This window comes from Halichoeres trimaculatus, unplaced genomic scaffold (genome assembly GCF_033239565.1).
Source record: "Halichoeres trimaculatus isolate MK-OKI-2021-1 unplaced genomic scaffold, fHalTri1.1 fHalTri1_scaffold_5, whole genome shotgun sequence".
Lineage (NCBI taxonomy): Eukaryota > Metazoa > Chordata > Actinopteri > Labriformes > Labridae > Halichoeres > Halichoeres trimaculatus.
Window position 1 is genome coordinate 47064 of NW_027437183.1, and position 22937 is coordinate 70000.

A 22937-nucleotide genomic window follows, 5' to 3' on the forward strand; every position below is an offset into this window, starting at 1 on the left:
AAATAAATCACGGAGACAAACACCAGCTGAGTGTCAGTCTGTAAAAATCAGCTGAGTCCTTAAAGCGAACCAGGAAAAACCCAGAGATGCTTTTCATCAGGAGTCCTGATATTTGTCAGTTCGAAGCAGCACGAGGAAAACTTTGTGCTGTGAGACTTTAAAGGAAAACCTGCAGAATCATCAGCTCTGCAAAACAAACAACACTCTGAGGCAGCAAACACACCTGAAGATACAGGACCTGAAAACACTGCTGGGGGGAGGGGGAGGAGGGGGAGGGGGAGCAGGAGGAGGTGGAGGAGGGGGAGCGGGAGCTGGAGGAGGGGGGGGAGCAGGAGGAGGTGGAGGAGGAGGAGGGAGAGCGGGAGGAGGAGGGGGAGCGGGAGGAGGGGGGGGGGTCAAGTCTTTGGGAGGTGCAGAGTTGGGTTTCTCTTCTCCGGTATGACGATGTGTGAGTGACGATGTGTGAGTGGCGATGCGTGAGTGACGATGTGTGAGTGACGATGCGTGAGTGACGATGTGTGAGTGACGATGCGTGTGTGACAATGCGTGAGTGAGGATGCGAGAGTGATGATGCGTGTGACGATGCGTGTGTGAGGATGCGTGAGTGAGGATGCGTGTGTGACGATGCGTGTGTGACGATGTGTGAGTGACGATGTGTGAGTGACGATGCGTGTGTGACGATGCGTGAGTGACGATGTGAGAGTGAGGATGTGTGAGTGAGGATGCGTGTGTGACGATGCGAGAGTGAGGATGTGTGAGTGACGATGCGAGAGTGAGGATGCGTGTGTGACGATGTGTGAGTGACGATGTGTGAGTGACGATGCGTGTGTGACGATGCGTGAGTGACGATGTGAGAGTGAGGATGTGTGAGTGAGGATGCGTGTGTGACGATGCGAGAGTGAGGATGCGTGTGTGACGATGTGAGAGTGACGATGCGTGTGTGACGATGTGAGAGTGACGATGTGAGAGTGAGGATCAGTCGCCCTCGTTGTGAACCTCGCTCAGTCGCTCACAGTGCTCGCAGGAAGAAGTCTGTGGATTGTCCGGCGTGTTTCCTCTGACATCAGGAGGTCAGAGCCGTGTGCCGACTGTGGAAGCTTTTGACCTCGCGTTCTGTGACCTTTGACCTTTAGCTGCTGAGATTGGAGGTCACTGGTTTGACTCAGGTCCGGATCACACGGGACACGTTTCCAAACTCTTTCTGTCAGCCTGACTCTGAAAACAGCCTCAACATAGACTTTCTGACCTGGAGTCAGTGAGAATTTAACTTTCTGCCCAAACGATGAGAAACTGAGCCGCTCCACATCCTCTCTGAACACGTTTCCAGCTCCAGTCCAATCCGGACCAGGTTGATCCAGTCCAGATGGTCTTTTAAAGGAACTGGTTTTCAGATCAGGTTTAATCTTCCTCAGATGAAACTTTTCACCAGACGCTCAGAGACTCTTCACTAACCGTTGGTTTCAGCTGCGTTTAGTCCCTGATCAAGTTTCACCAGCTGAAAAATAAAAAATCTTTTTACTCTGAGGCAGATCAGCGCTGGGACCTGGGTTTCAGATTCAGGGGAAGATCTGGACCACAGATGGAGAAACTTTCCAGTTCTTATTGTTTCATGATTGATTTTTGGTGATTCATGATCGAGTCACAGAAACGTCTCTGACCTTCAGCTGAGCTCAGAGTTTGTCTGGTTTAAATTAAAAATCTTCCTTCTCTGAATCTTTTTGTTTCTCTGTTGGTTCCTGACTCGGGGGGTGGGGGGGTGGGGGTGGGGGTCATGTCACCGTGTGGAGCAGCGTCCGGTCTGCCTGTAGTGTGAAGCTGTGGTGAGTTAACCCTCAGAGAGGAAGTTCCCGTGTGATCCTGACAGGAAGTGACCTCAGAAACCCTCAGAAACCCTGAGCCTGCACCACGCGTTACGTTCAGTCATATTAACTCATCATGATGACACACGTGTGCGGATGGCGATGGCGTTTTGTGGGTGGGGGTGGAGCATGTAAACAGGGTCCATCACTGGTCCGTGGCGAGCGTCTGAGGCCGCAGGGGGCGGAGTCACCGCCTCTGCTGGCTGTAGACGGGGAAGGCCAGCGTGACGTTGAGCGAGTCGTTGTGTTGGACCAGCGAGGTGTGCTGGTAGTGCAGCACCAGCTCCTTCAGCGAGCCGTACAGGTTGTAGGGCTCGGCGAAACCGAACCCGGTGCTGGTCTTGTTGATGACGCAGTGTTTGACCTCGCCGTCCACCCTGAGAGAGACGGACAGAGGTTATTAACCTGACAGCACGGAAACCAGAACACAGCCGAACATGGACGTGTGACGCTTACACCACGGAGCAGGCGGCGTAGCAGCCCGGTTTGCTGCTGTCCCGCACCAGGAACGTCCCGTCCCGCTTCCCGCGCAGCAGAGACTCCGCCTGGTTCCTCTTGATGTTCCCCAGACGCCACAGACGCTCGTCGTGGTGAGGAAGGTCCTCCTCATCCTCCACCATGCTGTACTCACTGACAGGGGGCAGAGTGTGTGTGTTAGCGCCACAGGACACACACCTGGACACACACCTGGATACACACACCTGGATACACACACCTGGATACACACACCTGGATACACACACCTGGATACACACACCTGGATACACACCTGGATACACACACCTGGATACACACACCTGGACACACACCTGGACACACACCACAGAACACACACCTGGACACACACCTGGATACACACACCTGGACACACACCACAGGACACACACCTGGACACACACCACTGGACACACACCACAGGACACACACACCACAGGACACACACACCACAGGACACACACCACAGGACACACACCTGGACACACACCACAGGACACACACCTGGACACACACCTGGACACACACACCTGGATACACACCTGGATACACACCTGAACACACACCTGAACACATACCACAGGACACACACCTGGATACACATCTGGATACACACACCTGGATACACACCACAGGACATACACCACAGGACACACACCACAGGACACACACCACAGAACACACACATGGATACACACACCTGGACACACACCACAGGACACACACCTGGACACACACCTGGATACACACACCTGGACACACACCACAGGACACACACACCACAGGACACACACCACAGGACACACACCTGGACACACACCACAGGACACACACCTGGACACACACCTGGATACACACACCTGGACACACACCTGGACACACACACCTGGATACACACCTGGATACACACCTGGATACACACCTGAACACACACCTGAACACATACCACAGGACACACACCTGGATACACATCTGGACACACACACCTGGATACACACCACAGGACACACACCTGGATACACACACCACAGAACACACACCTGGACACACACCTGAACACACACCTGGATACACACCACAGGACACACACCTGGATACACACCTGGATACACACACCTGGATACACACCACAGGACACACACCTGGATATACACACCTGGATACACACACCACAGGACACACACCTGGATACACACACCACAGGACACACACCACAGGACACACACCACAGGACACACACCACAGGACACACACCACAGGACACACACCTGGATACACACACCACAGGACACACACCACAGGACACACACCACAGGACACACACCACAGGACACACACCTGGATACACACCACAGGACACACACCACAGGACACACACCACAGGACACACACCTGAACACACCTGAACACAGACCTGGACACACACCACAGAACACACACCTGGATACACACACCTGGATACACACACCTGAACACTGGTTAACTTAGGGCTGATGGAGCCCCCTGGTGGAGAAAACTAGTAGAACGTATTTAGAGCAGAGACGTTTTGATTTCCTCTGTGGTCAAACTTCTCACTGACACGTCTCTAAAGTTCATCCTCTGGAGATAAATTTAGATCAGTTTCCTCTGAATGTTCGTTTATCTGCTGCAGATCTTTTCCTTTGGGTTTTTGTAGATCAGTGTTTGTTCATAGATCAAAATAAAGTGAAAAATGTCAACAAATTAAACCACTGATTCATCATCAGACGTCTGAAAATATTAAAATATCAATTTTACTCAGCGGACAAATAAAAAGCTCAAACATGGTTCAGTCAGAAATCAGCGTCTGTGATCAAACCTGGAAACTTTAGATCAGGATGATTCAGAGCTGGAGGAGAAAAACTGAGACAAACACTGACTGTAAAAAACGACAGGACGTTCAGTTTTCTCTCTAACAGGAAGTGAGAGTGCAGTTCTCGCTGCTCCCACCGGGGGGCGCCACAGTCCAGAATCTGCTAAAGATGAACTTACTCCTCTGTGGTTTCGTTCTTCAGGCCGAGCCACTCGTTGAGCTTCCTCTGACGGACGCCTTTCTGAGTCAGCCACCTGGGAGAGAGAGAGAGAGAGACACACACACACACACACACACACACACACACACACACACACACACACACACACACACACACACACAAACACACACACACACACACACACACACACACACACACACACACACACACACACACACACACACACACACACACACACAGGGTTTAGTGCACTGTGCAGCGCTGCTTGTAGAGGTCTTGGTGTGTTTGTGTCCCTTACATGAGGTACTGGTCCCTGGTCTTGCGGAGCTGGATCAGGTCTGGTTTGATGCTGTTCATCTTCTTGTCGATCTCTCTGTAGTCGGCCGCCTGCTTCTTCAGATCCACCTCCAGGTGGCGCTTACTGTCCACGATCTCACTGATCCGAGACTTCAGCTTGTCGTAGTTCTCCATGATCCTTTCAAAATAAAGCGTGGTCAGTGAGTCGTCACGTAAACACAGAGAGCGCCGTGAGGAGCGCCGTGAGGAGCGCCGTGAGGAGCGCCGTGAGGAGCGCCGTGAGGAGCGCCGTGAGAAGCGCCGTGAGGAGCGTCTGCTCACAAGCCGACGGCGCCATGAGAAACTGGATCTGAGCGAGACGTGGCTGTAACCTCAACGTGACAGCTCCACCTCCTCTCCTCTGGAGTCGGTCTTTAAAGCTCAGATCAGGAGGAAACTTTACTTCACAGCTCCTCTGAAAACTCTAACAGCTGATCAGGATGACATCATCACTCCTCGTCCAATGGCCTGACCGGACAACAAACCTAAATTTACCACCAGGTGCTGTCTCTGCAGCTGCTGGTGCCATGGCAACTACGGCCTCTCCACGTGCGTGTGTGTTTGTGTGTGTGTGTGTGTGTGTGTTTCCGTCACAGTTGCCGTGGTAACAGCCTACCTCTGGATCTCCTTGTCGTTGCCCTCTCGGCGAAACTTCTCGATGTATTCTTTGCTGAACCTCTCCTGCGTCTGACACTGCTCCTCGAAGATCTTTATGGTCTCATTAAACGCCTCGATAGCCGTCCTCTTCATCTGGATCTCCTGAGGGACAGGGAGGAGGAAGAGGAGGAGGAGGAGGAGGAGAAGGAGGAGAAGGAAGAGGAGGAAGGGGAAGAGGAGGAGGAGGAGTCAGGTTTCAGCTCTTACAGACAGGTTTCCTCGTACAGCTGTCGTCAGTGAGTCTCTCAGTGAGTCTCTCAGTTTGTCTCTCAGTGAGTCTCTCAGTTTGTCTCTCAGTGAGTCTCTCAGTGAGTCTCTCAGTTTGTCTCTCAGTTTGTCTCTCAGTGAGTCTCTCAGTGAGTCTCTCAGTGAGTCTCTCAGTTTGTCTCTCAGTGAGTCTCTCAGTTTGTCTCTCAGTGAGTCTCTCAGTGAGTCTCTCAGTGAGTCTCTCAGTTTGTCTCTCAGTGAGTCTCTCAGTTTGTCTCTCAGTGAGTCTCTCAGTGAGTCTCTCAGTTTGTCTCTCAGTGAGTCTCTCAGTGAGTCTCTCAGTGAGTCTCTCAGTTTGTCTCTCAGTGAGTCTCTCAGTGAGTCTCTCAGTGAGTCTCTCAGTTTGTCTCTCAGTTTGTCTCTCAGTGAGTCTCTCAGTTTGTCTCTCAGTTTGTCTCTCAGGTGAGTCTCTCAGTTTGTCTCTCAGTGAGTCTCCCAGTTTGTCTCTCAGTGAGTCTCTCAATGAGTCTCTCAGTTTGTCTCTCAGTGAGTCTCTCAGTGAGTCTCTCAGTGAGTCTCTCAGTTTGTCTCTCAGTTTGTCTCTCAGTGAGTCTCTCAGTTTGTCTCTCAGTTTGTCTCTCAGTGAGTCTCAGTGAGTCTCTCAATGAAGGTCTCTCAGTTTGTCTCTCAGTGAGTCTCTTAGTTTGACTCCTGCCGACTGACGCTGTGTCTGAATTTTCTGATTTCAAAGGAAGTTTTATTTTGAAAGGGTGTCTGAGGTTGGAAGCAGCATCCTGTGCTGACGTCTGACAGAGCGAGGCGTGTGCTGAGCGTCAGGAGTCTGTACCTGTGAGGTCCTGGTGTACTCCTCGTACAGCCGGTCGTACTCGCGGTTCTTCTCCTGGTACTGCAGGTGGTACTCGTGGAGCTTCTTCCCCACGGCCTCGATGCTGTCCTCCTTCACCACCTGATCCTGAACCACATCCAAAAACCACATCAGTAACAGAGCCAGCAGCAGGTGAAGCAGACCAACACCGTCTCTGGATCCGGCACAGACCTGCTGGTGCTTGGAGACCGGGTACAGCAGCTTCACGTCCAGCTTGGGGTTGTACTGAGCCAGCGACTCGTGGCGGTAATGATTGATGAGCTCCACCACCGAGCTGAAGGTCAGAGGGTCCGAGAAGCCGTACTTCCCCTCGCGGTGGAAAATCTTTATCAGTTTGTTGTTTCCTCCTTTCCTGGAGGGGTCAGAGAACGATCGACCAATCAGAGCACAGCAGCAGGAACACATCACAGCATTCACCTTTACCTCATCTACCTGTCCCTGCAGGTAAACACTGAGCTCTCAGTCCACACACTGTGAGCTCACAGAGGAGGAGGGTCAGGAAATCCCTGATCTGAAGGAGGGACACTAAAGATCTGCAGCTGCACACCCAGACCAACCATCAGGGTCGGACTGGAGAGGTCCTGGATTAAAACCCCTCAGCTGGTTCAGGTGTTTAAACCTCAGATCTGTGTAGTTTAAACCCTCAGGTCTGTGTAGTTTAAACCTCAGATCTGTGTAGTTTAAACCCTCAGATCTGTGTAGTTTAAACCCTCAGATCTGTGTAGTTTAAACCCTCAGAGCTGTGTAGTTTAAACCCTCAGGTCTGTGTAGTTTAAACCCTCAGGTCTGTGTAGTTTAAACCCTCAGATCTGTGTAGTTTAAACCCTCAGATCTGTGTAGTTTAAACCTCAGATCTGTGTAGTTTAAACCTCAGATCTGTGTAGTTTAAACCTCAGATCTGTGTAGTTTAAACCTCAGATCTGTGTAGTTTAAACCTTAGATCTGTGTAGTTTAAACCTCAGATCTGTGTAGTTTAAACCTCAGATCTGTGTAGTTTAAACCTCAGATCTGTGTAGTTTGAGTAGTTGATGGCTCTGTGTAGTTTGTAGTTTGAGTAGTTTAAGTGGACAGGGATGTAAACAGACCTCAGGGTCAGGGTGTAGTCCCCGTGCATCTTGGTGGAGGCGTCTCGAACCAGAAACGTCCCGTCAGCCGTGTCTCTCAGCTTCTCGTTGACCTCCTCTCTGTGAACACATGAACGCACATTTCAGACATGAACCTGCCATAAAAACCAGCGGTGGGAGGAAAGTTTGACGTTTCTTATTTTCAGGATTTTATGTTTAATCACTTCAGTCTCTGTTTATCAGCTGGGCAGAAAAAAGTTCAGATCCCTGAAGAAACCCTAAAAACTGACTCACATGTGATGAGATTTAGGGGAAAATATGGCTCCTGATGCAGTCTATACTTCATCATCATCATCATCATCATCATCATCATAATCATCATCATCATTCAACCTTTTCACATGGTCTGCTGTGAAGACGTGAACTAAAAATCCTACAAGTTGGAAATATCAGAGAGTTGGAGTTTAAATCCACTCAGCAGCTAAAAAAATCATCACAGAAACGATTCATGAGAAAAGTGTATCTCCCCAGCCCTGATAAAAACCACCCTGACACATTTCCCCCACAGCGCCCCCTCATGGAGAACATCTTCCTTGGTCAGAGGCAGCAGGTAACCCTGCAGAAAACTGACCACTGATCATCAGGGACACCTGAGGGACAGGTGAGCTGTGATGTCATCAGTCTGTGACGATGGAGCGAGGAGGTCTGAGCTCACTGAGGCTGTTTTTGAAACATTCAACAATCGTCCTGATGTTTCTCTCAGGGTTAATGAACCAGTCAGTCAGTGACACTCAGTCAAACATGGCGTCTGGAAAACGACTGAGACAAACATTTCTCTGGAGCCGTCAGCTGACACTGGCTCATACCAGGAATAATAAAACAATTCTTACTTAGAAACACCTGATAAGGGCTCACTTTATGCAGTGTTAATGTGTAAGTGTGTAAGTGTGTAAGTGTGTAAGTGTGTAAGTGTGTAAATGTGTAAGTGTGTAAATGTGTAAGTGTGTAAATGTGTAAATGTGTAAGTGTGTAAATGTGTAAGTGTGTAAGTGTGTAAGTGTGTAAGTGTGTAAATGTGTAAATGTGTAAGTGTGTAAATGTGTAAGTGTGTAAATGTGTAAGTGTGTAAATGTGTAAGTGTGTTAATGTGTGTTTTAGTGTTTGAGGCTCAGACGAGCATCAGCTGATGATGATGAAAATCTTTGTAGGTCTATGTTTCAGTCTCAGTTTGTTCCTGCAGCTTCTGCCCATGACTGTGTGTGAGCGTGTGTGTGTGTGAGTGTGTGTGTGTGTGTGTGAGTGTGTGTGTGTGTGTGTGTGTTACCTGGAAATATCTCCCCAGTACCACTCGGCGTCCTGCAGGGAGATGCTGTTGTTGAAGCTGCATGACGGCGCAGGAGTCGGGGGTTTGGCAGGTTTGGGAGGCAGCGCTGCATCAGAGACACACACAGAGGAAGGTTTGAGCCTCACTGAGGGTTTTCTCTCAGTGACATCACGGAGGATAAATTTAGAGCCCCGGCTGCTGCATGTCTGTGCCAAGCTCTCAAACCACAGCTGACAGGCTCTGAACGATCCGCTGCCAGGACGGAGACGCTTTAATTCACCAGAGAGGGTTAAAGAGAGGACGCGTCCAGCTGAACAGGACTGAAACGGTTTCTGTGTCTTTAAAATACAGAAACATGTTTATCCTCAGAGGAGCATGTGATCATGTAGAGTCCGTCACTAACGAGACAATCAGCACAACAGAGCAGTTCATGTTAGGCGTTAAAAAGACACGGACAGACGGGAAAAAACAGGTGAAAAAGGATTTAAAAAAATCATAAATCAGCTCCACTTCAGCCACAAATTAGAAAATTACCTCAAGTTTGAAACAAAATGACAAAGAGTTAGCTTACACCGCTATAAACAGACACGAAGATCAAACAAGAGACAGGAAATATGAAACAGACGCCTGTCAGGATAAACCATCATGTTTCTAAATAAAGACGTTTGCAGAGAAGCTTCAGATTTTCCCATCAAAGGAAAAAAACAACTGCTTCTGCAAAACTTTAAAAAACTAAAACAACACTTTATGATCTGTTAAAGCACAGGAGTTTTTTTATTACAACGTGAGGAGGAGACACTGGAGGAGACACTGGAGGAGACACAGGAGGAGACACAGGAGGAGACACAGGAGGAGACACTAAAGGAGATACTGAAGGAGACACAGGAGGAGACACTGGAGGAGACAGGAGGAGACACTGAAGGAGATACTGAAGGAGACACTAAAGGAGACACTGGAGGAGACACAGGAAAAGACACTGGAGGAGACACTAGAGGTGACACTGGAGGAGACACAGGAGGAGACACAGGAGGAGACACTGAAGGAGATACTGAAGGAGACACTAAAGGAGACACTGGAGGAGACACTGGAGGAGACACTGGAGGAGACACTGAAGGTGACACTGGAGGAGACACAGGAGGAGACACAGGAGGAGACACTGAAGGAGATACTGAAGGAGACACTAAAGGAGACACTGGAGGAGACACTGGAGGAGACACTGGAGGAGACACTGAAGGTGACACTGGAGGAGACACTGGAGGAGACACTAGAGGAGACACAGGAGGTGACACTGGAGGTGACACTGGAGGAGACACTGGGGGAGACACTGAAGGAGACACTGGAGGAGACACTGGAGGAGACAAGAGGAGATACTGGAGGAGACACTGGAGGAGACACTGGAGGAGACAAGAGGAGGAGACACAGGAGGAGACACTGGAGGAGACACTGGGAAGACACTGAAGGAGACACTGGAGGAGACACTGGAGGTGACACTGGAGGAGACACTGGGGGAGACACTGAAGGAGACACTGAAGGAGACACTGGAGGAGACAAGAGGAGATACTGGAGGAGACACTGGAGGAGACACTGGAGGAGACAAGAGGAGGAGACACAGGAGGAGACACTGGAGGAGACACTGGGAAGACACTGAAGGAGACACTGGAGGAGACAAGAGGAGATACTGGAGGAGACACAGGAGGAGACACTGGGGGAGACACAGGAGGAGACACTGGGGAAGACACAGGAGGAGACACTGAAGGAGACACTAAAGGAGACACTGGAGGAGACACAGGAGGACACAGGAGGAGACACTGGAGAAACAAGAGGAGATACAGGAGGAGACACTGGAGGAGACACTGGAGGAGACACTGGAGGAGACACTGGAGGTGACACTGGAGGAGACACAGGAGGAGACACTGGAGTAGACAGAGGAGGACACAGGAGGAGACACTAGAGGAGACACAGGAGGAGACACAGGAGGAGACACTGGAGGAGACACTGGAGGAGACAAGAGGAGGAGACATAGGAGGAGACACAGGAGGAGACACAGGAGGAGACACAGGAGGAGGTGAAGAGCTGCGACAGCTGAAACGTTGTGAACACAGGAAATCATGGGGCTTGTTGTTGGTGTTGTTTTGATGCTGACCTTTAGACCTTCACTCAGATTTTGATCCAGAGAGAGGATCAGTTCAGAGATGAAGTTTCTGGAGGAAGCGCAGCGTCAACCCGAGCAGCTGGATTCAGCACTGAGACATTATTTCTTCTTCATCTCCACAGAAACAGGCACAAACTTCCTACATCAGCTTCGCCTGCAGCTGGAGTCACACGTTCTCCTCCCTGCTGTGTGTCTCTGCTCTGCTCTCCATCACAGTCCCTGCTCACACTCCTCAAACACCAGCTGATAATCAGTCTTTCATAACCGTCATCCAGAGGTTACGTTAGCGTAGCATCAGACAAACAGAGAGCAGAGAGAAACTGAGCTCTCTGCGGGTCTCCACCACAGACTGTGAGAAAAATGGACGTCATCTCGCTTGGCTCAAAGTGAGGTCTCCACAGAAACTGCTCCCCCTGGTGGTTGGCTGCAGTACAGGTCAAAAACTGTCTCCCCAGTCATTCCAGATGGGCTGTGGCAGCTAAATGTTTCCTACAGCCTTTTTTTTAGTTTTGTTTTCATTAGTTGTCAGAGGTTAAAAGAGAGGCTCTACGTCACATGTAACGTCACATTGATTGACAGCTGACGCTCTTGTGTATTTTTGGGGGGATTATAAAACATGTCAGGAGGTAGAGCCAAGAAAAGACCAGACTCTCAAAAGAAAAATAAATATAGATATTTTTGTCACCAGGCTCCACTCAGATGCTCTCGGGCTCTCATAGCCTCGACTGCGCAGACTATCATCGTGGTTTTGCTGCTATCGTTATGAAGTCAGAAACTCTGATATGACGGCCCTCGTCTTCCCTCACACATGATAAAACCTGACTGTTTGCTGTAACAATGCTGCTTTGTGTCTGTAACAGTTTGAAAAATTATTTAAAGATCCAAAATATTCACTTTCAAACCTCAAGCATCACTCAAACTGTGCACAAAGTGACCCACTGACGCAGCTGGGGACCCCTCTGCAGGCCCTGCAGGGTAAAACTCATTTAACTGATCACATTCGACGTAAATCTGAGTAAAGTAAATCTATCAGAGTCTGAAATAAAGTCTATTGTATTCCTCTTTCAGTTTTCACATCAGTAAATCATCTGTAATTCTGAAACACAATCAGTCATCAGCCTGTTTCCCCCCCAACGACTGGAGCCATCACAGCCTGTTTCCCCCCCCAACGACTGGAGCCATCACAGCCTGTTTCCCCCCCAACGACTGGAGCCATCACAGCCTGTTTCCCCCCCAACGACTGGAGCCATCACAGCCTGTTTCCCCCCCAACGACTGGAGCCATCACAGCCTGTTCCCCCCCCCCCCCCCCCCCAACGACTGGAGCCATCACAGTCTGTTTCCCCCCCAACGACTGGAGCCATCACAGCCTGTTCCCCCCCCCCCCCCCCCAACGACTGGAGCCATCACAGTCTGTTTCCCCCCCAACGACTGGAGCCATCACAGTCTGTTTCCCCCCCAACGACTGGAGCCATCACAGTCTGTTTCCCCCCCAACGACTGGAGCCATCACAGCCTGTTTCCCCCCCCCCAACGACTGGAGCCATCACAGCCTGTTTCCCCCCAACGACTGGAGCCATCACAGCCTGTTTCCCCCCCCCAACGACTGGAGCCATCACAGCCTGTTTCCCCCCAACGACTGGAGCCATCACAGCCTGTTTCCCCCCCAACGACTGGAGCCATCACAGCCTGTTTCCCCCCCCAATGACTGGAGCCATCACAGCCTGTTTCCCCCCCCAATGACTGGAGCCATCACAGTCTGTTCCCCCCCCCCCCCCCCCCCCCCCCCCCCCCCCCCCCCCCCAAAAGACTGGAGCCATCACAGTCTGTTTCCCCCCCAACGACTGGAGCCATCACAGTCTGTTTCCCCCCCAACGACTGGAGCCATCACAGTCTGTTTCCCCCCCAACGACTGGAGCCATCACAGTCTGTTTCCCCCCCAACGACTGGAGCCATCACAGCCTGTTTCCCCCCCCCCAACGACTGGAGCCATCACAGCCTGTTCCCCCCAACGACTGGAGCCATCACAGCCTGTTTCCCTCCTGTCGGCTGAAGCCATCACAGCCTGTGTCCCTCCTGTCGGCTGAAGCCATCACAGCCTGTTTCCCTCCTGTCCCCCTTACTCAGTGGATTTGAGGCTCTCTGAGTCTTTCTTTCTGGATCTCCTAAATACTAAGAGGCACAGGGTTAGGTAAAAACACAGAATAACCTTTTAAAAATGGGATCTGGATCTATCAGAGCTGGATCCACAGCCAGGCCCAGCTCCAGGTGAGGGTCTGGGCTCCTACCTGGACTCTGCATGTTGATGTAGCACAGGATCTTGTCTCGTCCTCTCAGCGGCTCGGCCTCGGCCCTGCCCCCCTCCTCTTGCTCCATGTCTGCCTCTAAACCTTCACCCCCTCAGCGACACTCCAGAGGTGAAACCAAGCCCTGGTCCTCCTGCTTTTTTGGATCTCATAATGTCCCGCCCAAAGCCGAGCGCTCGAATCCTGTCCTGAAAAATCTGACGTCATCCGGAGAGGAAGAGTCCGGTCTACATCCTCAGATCTGATCTGGATTTCTGTCCCTTTTTTTCTGACCGTGACTTTAGTTCAAATATGCAGCGACACCTGGACCCAGCAGGACACCTTGTGTTTCTGCTCTGCACCTCTCTCTGCACCTGGGCCAGGTCTGGTCCACCTCAGCCGGTCTGGTCCACCTCAGCCGGTCTGGTCCAGAGACAGGGACTGTCTGCAGCAGCTCGTCTCCATCGTTTCTGCGGATCAGTCTGACGCCGTCCTCATAGCTCCAGATTCAAACGACGCAACTTTCTCTCCGTGCGTCTCCCTCTCTGCCTCGGTTCAAAGCTCAGGAGAGCAGCTTGGAGATGTGTGACATCACAGCTGCCCCCAGCCAATCCCGCGATGGCAGTGATATCACCCAGGCAACACACCCCCCCCTCCCCTCCTTCTCTCCTCTGCTGCATCTCCCACCGTGTGAACGGATGATGTCATCGCTACAGCCTGAACGAGAGGCAGGGAGCAGAGTGACAGAGTGAACGATGAAGTAGTGAATGAAGGAGTGAGGAGATAGATGAGGGAGTGAAGGGATGAATGAAGGAGTGAGGAGATAGATGAAGGAGTGAAGGGATGAATGAAGGAGTGAAGGGATGAATGAAGGAGTGAGGGGATGAATGAAGGAGTGACGGGATGAATGAAGGAGTGAAGGGATGAATGAAGGAGTGAGGGGATGAATGAAGGAGTGACGGGATGAATGAAGGAGTGAAGGGATGAATGAAGAAGTGAGAGGATGAATGAAGGAGTGAGGGGATGAATGAAGGAGTGACAGGATGAATGAAGGAGTGAAGGGATGAATGAAGGAGTGAAGGGATGAATAAAGGAGTGAAGTGATGACTAAAGGAGTGAAGGGATGAATGAAGGAGTGAGGGGATGAATGAAGGAGTGAGGGGATGAATGAAGGAGTGAGGAGATAGATGAAGGAGTGAAGGGATGAATGAAGGAGTGAAGGGATGAATGAAGGAGTGAGGGGATGAATGAAGGAGTGAGAGGATGAATGAAGGAGTGAGGGGATGAATGAAGGAGTGACAGGATGAATGAAGGAGTGAAGGGATGAATGAAGGAGTGAAGGGATGAATAAAGGAGTGAAGTGATGACTAAAGGAGTGAAGGGATGAATGAAGGAGTGAGGGGATGACTAAAGGAGTGAAGGGATGACTAAAGGAGTGAAGGGATGAATGAAGGAGTGAAGTGATGACTAAAGGAGTGAAGGGATGAATGAAGGAGTGAGGGGATGAATGAGGGAGTGAAGGGATGAATGAAGGAGTGAAGGGATGACTAAAGGAGTGAAGGGATGAATGAAGGAGTGAAGGGATGAATGAAGGAGTGAAGTGATGACTAAAGGAGAGAAGGGATGAATGAAGGAGTGAAGTGATGACTAAAGGAGAGAAGGGATGAATGAAGGAGTGAAGTGATGACTAAAGGAGTGAAGGGATGAATGAAGGAGTGAAGGGATGAATGAAGGAGTGAAGTGATGACTAAAGGAGAGAAGGGATGAATGAAGGAGTGAAGGGGGAAGAATGAGGGAGTGAAGGGATGAATGAAGGAGTGAAGGGATGAATATAGAGTGAAGGGATGAATGAAGGAGTGAAGGGATGACTAAAGGAGTGAAGGGATGAATGAAGGAGTGAAGGGATGACTAAAGGAGTGAAGGGATGAACGAAGGAGTGAATGGATGAATAAAGGAGCAGCTGACTGACCCATCTATCCATCGACTGGTTGATTAAAGGAGTAGTCTGTAATCTGGATTAGGTTTAAACCAGTTTGACTCTGGATTCAAACCAAATGTAAGCTTTGCAAACTGACTGATGTTAACGAGGAATCATCCCTAATCCATTTTCTAACACGTGCAAAAAGATCAGAGTCCATGGACCAGGACCCCTCATGGACCAGGACCCCTCATGGACCAGGACCCCTCATGGACCAGGACCCCTCATGGACCAGGACCCTGTATGGACCAGGACCCGTATGGACCAGGACCCTGTATGGACCAGGACCCGTATGGACCAGGACCCGTATGGACCAGGACCCTGTATGGACCAGGACCCCTGTATGGACCAGGACCCTGTATGGACCAGGACCCTGTATGGACCAGGACCCTGTTTGGACCAGGACCCGTATGGACCCCTGATCCACTTCACCTCCCCTGAGGAACACAGACGTCACTTCTTCTCCATCTTTCTCTAAAATCAGGCTCAAAAACTCTTTCCTGGATTAATCTCTTCTCACATCCATCCAGGTCATTTAGTGGTTTCCCTCACAGGCTGCTTCATCATCATCATCATCATCATCATCATCATCATCATCATCATCATCATCATCATCGTTTAATGAGCTGGCAGATTGAACTGTCAGAGTCTGAAAGGTGAGACGGGCCGACACATTTAGTCGTGTGTTGCTCAGGTTTTCACTTCCTGTGAGCGGAGCTGAAGGTTCTTTACGCCTCGATAACAAACGAGCTGAACAAACTTTGGGCTGATTGTTTGAGTTAATTTGTTACAGCAGAATAATCATATTTGATTTTTAATCCTACACCAAAAGTTTGACTATTTATCAAAAATAACTCTGGAAGGGACTGACTTTTTGTTTTCACAGCTGATGGAAAAAGCTCCTCCGTTTAATCCAGGTGTGGTTTATGAAAAAGGTGGATTAGAGGTTTGTTCGGGCTTTCATGAGTTCACAGCAGTAAACACCTCGTAGAGACTGGAGGTGAGCAGATTAACCGTGTTTATTCCTCATCTCTTCACCTTATCTCACAGACTGTCTAAGGTTAGTGCTGTTGTGTTGTAGTTGTGATGCTGACTCATTCCAGTAGGTGGCAGTAATTCACTGAAACCTGCCAGCAGCATAGACAAACAGCGTTTAACACCTGAAAGACCTGACTAACACAAAACTGCTTCGTTAGGATCCGTCCCCTCAGACTGTGACCAGCTCAGCGTGAGGAGGCAGAGACCAGAAAGATACGGATCAAAGTGCTTCATCATCAAAGTATCATTCAAAATGTCTGATTACATGGAAAAAGCTCCAACAGACGTGGGAAAAAACTCTTTTGATGTCTCATCGTTCAGATCTGTTTCATACAGTTAGTGATTGATCGTCAGCGTCAAGTTTAAAAGTGTCACAAGAAAAACTCAAATCCTGAAGTTTGACTTTTCTTCATGACTCCTGACATGAGCAAGAACAACACGAAGTTAAAACGATTAAAAGAAGAAACCGGGACAGTCTGCCCTCAAACTGTAGACCCACATAGTCCTGGACCTTCACAGAGGTCTTCACATGAACCCTGACCTGCACCTCTCAGAAAATCCACCTGGGACTCAAACCAACACAGAACCATCAGCCCTGTGATTGGTCAGTTAGGGAGAGTTTCATTTCCTGTTTTTACATTTTCTGTTTGTCTGCACGTCAGCTGTTCACCTCATCTCCTCCAGCTCTAATAAAACACACACCAAGGTTTGGACCCTAACCCTCTCTGAGTCACCAAAGTCCCTTTCCTGTGCAGAAGCAGAGCTGGACAGACCACACTGCCCCCCAGTGTTCAGGCAGAGTACTGCGGCCGTCCTCACAGAGTCCAAGCAGGAGGATAAAGCAGGAGGATAAAGCAGGAGGATAAAGCAGGTGTTACTGCGCGTTAACGCAGACGTACCTGGTGCAGCCTGGTTCATGTTGAGCTCACTGGTGATCAGGACCTCCAGGACCTGGACCAGAGGATCCAGACTGGACTCAGCCCTGAGGAGGAGAAGGGTCTCAGTCAGATCCAGCAGAGTCACTCACAGAAAGATGGAGCAAAGAAAAGGACAGACACATTTCTACACTTCAGGAGATCTACAACAGGAAAAGACGTGAATCTGATCAGAGTGAGAGTTTAATACTAGTTCTGTCAAACAATGACATTTTTAATCAGATTAATCACAAGATTAATCACAAGATTAATCAGATTAATCAGGATTAAAACATTTTTAATGCATGTTGATCATGTTTCACTTTGCCTGAGCAAACAGACACGGGAGAAATATTTGTTAATTTAAGACGTTAAACACTGTAAACACTTGGTGTTAAAAACACTTCCTGCTTCCTGTTGGAGCCTTGTTCTGTGCGTGTTCAGAGGAAACGAGTTAAATCTTTGTAAAGTGTCCTCAGCAGCAACTCTGAGCTTCCTTTCAGTCCACCTGGTGGTTCGTCCCCTTTGATATTATTCACGTACACACAGGTGTAGAGCTGCGTGCGTGTGTGTGTGTGTCTGTGTGTGTGTGTGTGTGTGTGTGTTAGTGTGTGTGCATGTGTGTGTGTGTGTGTGTGTGTGTGTGTGTTAGTGTGTATGTGTGAGTGTGTGCGTGTGTGTGTGTGTGTTAGTGTGTGTGTGTGTGAGTGTGTGTGTGTGTGTGAGTGTGTGTGTGTGTGCTAGTGTGTGTGTGTGTGTGTTTCTCTGACCCTGCAGTCTGTCTGAACAGCAGGGGGCTGAAGGTCTCGGCCAGGTTTTGGGGGCTCAGCTGGTTCCTGGAGCTGTGCAGGCAGAGCCGGGCCAGGTGTCGGACCACGCTGAGGAGGGTCAGTCCGTACTGGGCCGGGCAGGACGGAGAGCTGGCCACCCCCCGCAGCACCTGAGCACAGTCCTCCAGATCCCGGACCTCTGCAGACACGTGGAGGAGAGAAAACTGTTAAAGCAGGTCTTCATGAGTCTGACGGGACTGCAGGGTCCAAACAGGGTCTGACCTTGTACTGCTTGGATCATGTCTCCCTGCAGGGAGGAGGGGAGGACGGGACCAGGCAGATCCTGCAGAAACCGGACCACGCCCTCACAGAGGGAGGACACGTCCAGCTGGTCCAGGTCTGAAGGGAAAGGGTTTAAGGTTTAGGGTTAGAGGAGCAGACCTGGACTCTGAGGAGGATTCATGAGACCGTCAGAGGACGGTCGGTCTGCTCACCTGAGTCAGCCAGCTGCAGGGGGGCCACACCTCCTCCACTCACACTGAGATACACACCTGGGCTGTCCTGACCTGCAGCACACACAGAGAACACACACACACACACACACAGACACACAGACAAACACAGACACACACACACACACACAGACACACAGACACACAGACACAGACACAGACACACACACACACACAGACACACACACACACAGACACACACAGACACACACACACACACACAGACACACAGACACACAGACACACACACACACACACACACACACACACACAGACGTGTGGTGAAGGCGCCGACTGCAGACATGAAGCTCTGCTCTCTGTCTCCATCTTTCCTCAGGGTGAAGCTGCAGCAGATAGTGTGTGTGTGTGTGTGTGTGTGTGTGTGTGTGTGTGTGTGTGTGTGTGTGTGTTCAGTACCTTTGGTTTCCACGGCCTCCATCAGTCTGCTGAGGAGAGGGGGGGCCGTGTCAGGGGGCCCAAACTGCTCTGGGAGATCTGGCAGCACGAATCCTAAAGACAAACAGGAAATGTTCAACGACACGAAGAGGAGACAGACGGACTGAGCGAGCGAGCGCTGGATCCTCAGAATAAAAGACGAAGACACGCGTTAAATTTCTGTCTCTTTGATCAAAACTGAAAATAAAAGCGTCTCAGCTCTGATCTCTCAAACCTCAGACTCTAACTGAGGAAAACTTTCTCCACACGAGAGCTTAAAGCCATGAAGGTAAATCTGGAATCCACCCAGGATAACACCCAGCTCTACCTATCCAGTTCACCTGACAGACTAAATATATAACATATAGATACAGTCTGAGTTGGGAGCAAACATTGAACGGCTCTTTGGCTTGAAACGTCGTCCCTAATTTCTACATGAGGGTGTAGAGGTCTGACAGTCTGCACATGCTCAGTCTGAACAGGGTCATCACTGCTACATCTGTGTTTGAGAGGAGGGAAAGCAGAACCCCCCCCCCCTTTAGAAAATCATCCAAACCAAAGAAACACCAAGACCTCGCTCCCTGACAATCCCTCAGACTGCATTCAGATTAACCATAATCTGACCCCACAGAGATTAGGAGCTGCTGCTGAGACGCTGCTGAGACTCTGCTGTGATACTGCTCTGACTCTGCTGAGACGCTGCTCTGACTCTGCTGAGACTCTGCTCTGACTCTGCTCTGACGCTGCTGTGACGCTGCTGTGACTCTGCTCTGACTCTTCTGTGACACTGCTCTGACTCTTCTGTGACACTGCTCTGACTCTTCTGTGACACTGCTCTGACTCTTCTGTGACTCTGCTCTGACTCTGCTCTGACGCTGCTCTGACTCTGCTGAGACGCTGCTCTGACTCTGCTGAGACTCTGCTCTGACTCTGCTCTGACGCTGCTGTGACGCTGCTCTGACTCTGCTCTGACTCTTCTGTGACACTGCTCTGACTCTTCTGTGACACTGCTCTGACTCTTCTGTGACACTGCTCTGACTCTGCTGTGACACTGCTCTGACTCTTCTGTGACGCTGCTCTGACTCTGCTCTGACTCTTCTGTGACTCTGCTCTGACTCTGCTCTGACGCTGCTGTGACGCTGCTCTGACTCTGCTCTGACTCTTCTGTGACACTGCTCTGACTCTTCTGTGACACTGCTCTGACTCTTCTGTGTCACTGCTGTGACTCTGCTGTGACGCTGCTCTGACGCTGCTGTGACGCTGCTGTGACGCTGCTCTGACTCTTCTGTGACACTGCTCTGACTCTGCTGAGACTCTGCTCTGACTCTGCTCTGACTCTTCTGTGACACTGCTCTGACTCTGCTGTGACACTGCTCTGACTCTGCTCTGACGCTGCTGTGACGCTGCTCTGACGCTGCTGTGACGCTGCTGTGACGCTGCTCTGACTCTTCTGTGACACTGCTCTGACTCTGCTGAGACTCTGCTCTGACTCTGCTCTGACTCTTCTGTGACACTGCTCTGACTCTGCTGTGACACTGCTCTGACGCTGCTGTGACGCTGCTGTGACGCTGCTGTGACGCTGCTCTGACTCTGCTCTGACTCTTCTGTGACTCTGCTCTGACTCTGCTCTGACACTGCTGTGACTCTGCTGTGACGCTGCTCTGACTCTGCTCTGACGCTGCTGTGACGCTGCTGTGACTCTGCTCTGACGCTGCTCTGACTCTGCTGTGACGCTGCTGTGACTCTGCTCTGACTCTGCTGTGACGCTGCTGTGACGCTGCTGTGACTCTGCTGTGACACTGCTGTGACGCTGCTCTGACTCTGCTCTGACGCTGCTCTGACTCTGCTCTGACGCTGCTGTGACGCTGCTCTGACTCTGCTCTGACGCTGCTCTGACGCTGCTCTGACTCTGCTCTGACTCTGCTGTGACGCTGCTGTGACACTGCTCTGACTCTTCTGTGACACTGCTCTGACTCTGCTGTGACGCTGCTCTGACCCTGCTGTGACGCTGCTGTGACGCTGCTCTGACTCTTCTGTGACACTGCTCTGACTCTGCTGAGACTCTGCTCTGACTCTGCTCTGACTCTTCTGTGACGCTGCTCTGACTCTGCTCTGACGCTGCTGTGACTCTGCTGTGACGCTGCTCTGACGCTGCTCTGACTCTGCTGTGACGCTGCTGTGACTCTGCTCTGACTCTGCTGTGACGCTGCTCTGACGCTGCTCTGACTCTGCTCTGACTCTGCTCTGACGCTGCTCTGACTCTGCTCTGACGCTGCTGTGACGCTGCTCTGACTCTGCTCTGACGCTGCTCTGACGCTGCTCTGACTCTGCTCTGACGCTGCTCTGACTCTGCTCTGACTCTGCTGTGACGCTGCTGTGACTCTGCTCTGACTCTGCTGTGACGCTGCTGTGACTCTGCTGTGACGCTGCTGTGACGCTGCTGTGACGCTGCTCTGACGCTGCTGTGAAGCTGCTGTGACGCTGCTCTGACTCTGCTGTGACGCTGCTCTGACGCTGCTGTGACGCTGCTGTGACTCTGCTCTGATGCTGCTGTGACTCTGCTGTGACGCTGCTCTGACTCTGCTGTGACGATGCTCTGACGCTGCTGTGACTCTGCTCTGACTCTGCTGTGACTCTGCTCTGACGCTGCTGTGACGCTGCTCTGACGCTGCTGTGACTCTGCTGTGACTCTGCTGTGACGCTGCTGTGACACTGCTCTTACACTGCTCTTACGCTGCTGTGACACTGCTCTGACTCTGCTCTGACTCTGCTCTGACGCTGCTCTGACGCTGCTGTGACTCTGCTCTGACTCTGCTGTGACTCTGCTGTGACGCTGCTGTGACTCTGCTGTGACGCTGCTGTGACGCTGCTGTGACTCTGCTGTGACTCTGCTGTGACTCTGCTGTGACACTGCTCTTACGCTGCTCTGACGCTGCTCTGACTCTGCTCTGACTCTGCTCTGACTCTGCTGTAACGCTGCTCTGACTCTGCTGTGACGCTGCTCTGCCGCTGCTGTGACTCTGCTGTGCCGCTGCTCTGACTCTGCTGTGACGCTGCTCTGACTCTGCTGTGACGCTGCCCTGACTCTGCTGTGACGCTGCTCTGACTCTGCTGTGACTCTGCTCTGACGCTGCTCTGACTCTGCTCTGACTCTTCTGTGACGCTGCTCTGACTCTGCTGTGACGCTGCTCTGACTCTGCTCTGACGCTGCTCTGACTCTGCTCTGACGCTGCTGTGACGCTGCTGTGACGCTGCTGTGACTCTGCTCTGACTCTGCTGTGACGCTGCTGTGACGCTGCTGTGACGCTGCTGTGACGCTGCTGTGACGCTGCTGTGACTCTGCTGTGACACTGCTGTGACGCTGCTGTGACGCTGCTCTGACGCTGCTCTGACGCTGCTCTGACTCTGCTCTGACGCTACTGTGACGCTGCTGTGACACTGCTCTGACTCTGCTCTGACGCTGCTGTGACACTGCTCTTACGCTGCTCTGACGCTGCTCTGACTCTGCTCTGACTCTGCTCTGACTCTGCTGTGACGCTGCTCTGACGCTGCTGTGACTCTGCTGTGCCGCTGCTGTGACTCTGCTGTGACGCTGCCCTGACGCTGCTCTGACTCTGCGGTGACGCTGCCCTGACTCTGCTGTGACTCTGCTCTGACTCTGCTGTGACGCTGCTCTGACTCTGCTCTGACTCTGCTCTGACGCTGCTGTGACGCTGCTCTGACTCTGCTTTGACTCTGCTGTGACGCTGCTCCATCAGCTGGTTTGTTAGTGTGAGATCACACCACACACACGCCGCACGCAAGCAGGCCGAACACACGCCGCACGCACGCTGAACGCAAGCACGCTGAACGCACGCCGCACACACGCTACACGCAAGAATGCTGCATGCACGCAAGCCACACACGCTGCACGCAGAGGAATGTCTCAGCTGGAACCTGATCACTCACAGGAACTTTAGGGAACCACAACACAGAGAGAGAGAGAGAGAGAACAGAGCTACAGGTGAGACGGGAT

The 22937-nt window shown here is 51.2% G+C and overlaps 1 protein-coding gene across 1 annotated transcript in view; it reads right to left on the minus strand.

The window, feature by feature from the left end:
• Positions 1 to 397: 397 nt before the first annotated feature.
• LOC141789959 (phosphatidylinositol 3-kinase regulatory subunit alpha-like) overlaps positions 398 to 22937 on the minus strand; it is a 29652-nt gene continuing 7112 nt past the window's right edge. Inside the window, exons 4-17 of the mRNA XM_074669548.1 lie at positions 18905 to 18997; positions 18470 to 18541; positions 18258 to 18374; positions 17976 to 18174; positions 17191 to 17273; positions 8841 to 8946; positions 7538 to 7636; positions 6624 to 6804; positions 6414 to 6539; positions 5319 to 5461; positions 4665 to 4841; positions 4365 to 4439; positions 2316 to 2489; positions 398 to 2236 (exon numbers count right to left, since the gene is read on the minus strand). Coding sequence (XP_074525649.1) covers positions 2047 to 2236; positions 2316 to 2489; positions 4365 to 4439; positions 4665 to 4841; positions 5319 to 5461; positions 6414 to 6539; positions 6624 to 6804; positions 7538 to 7636; positions 8841 to 8946; positions 17191 to 17273; positions 17976 to 18174; positions 18258 to 18374; positions 18470 to 18541; positions 18905 to 18997 — 1835 coding nt within the window. The 3' untranslated portion in view covers positions 398 to 2046. The remainder of the gene's footprint in view (positions 2237 to 2315; positions 2490 to 4364; positions 4440 to 4664; positions 4842 to 5318; positions 5462 to 6413; positions 6540 to 6623; positions 6805 to 7537; positions 7637 to 8840; positions 8947 to 17190; positions 17274 to 17975; positions 18175 to 18257; positions 18375 to 18469; positions 18542 to 18904; positions 18998 to 22937) is intronic.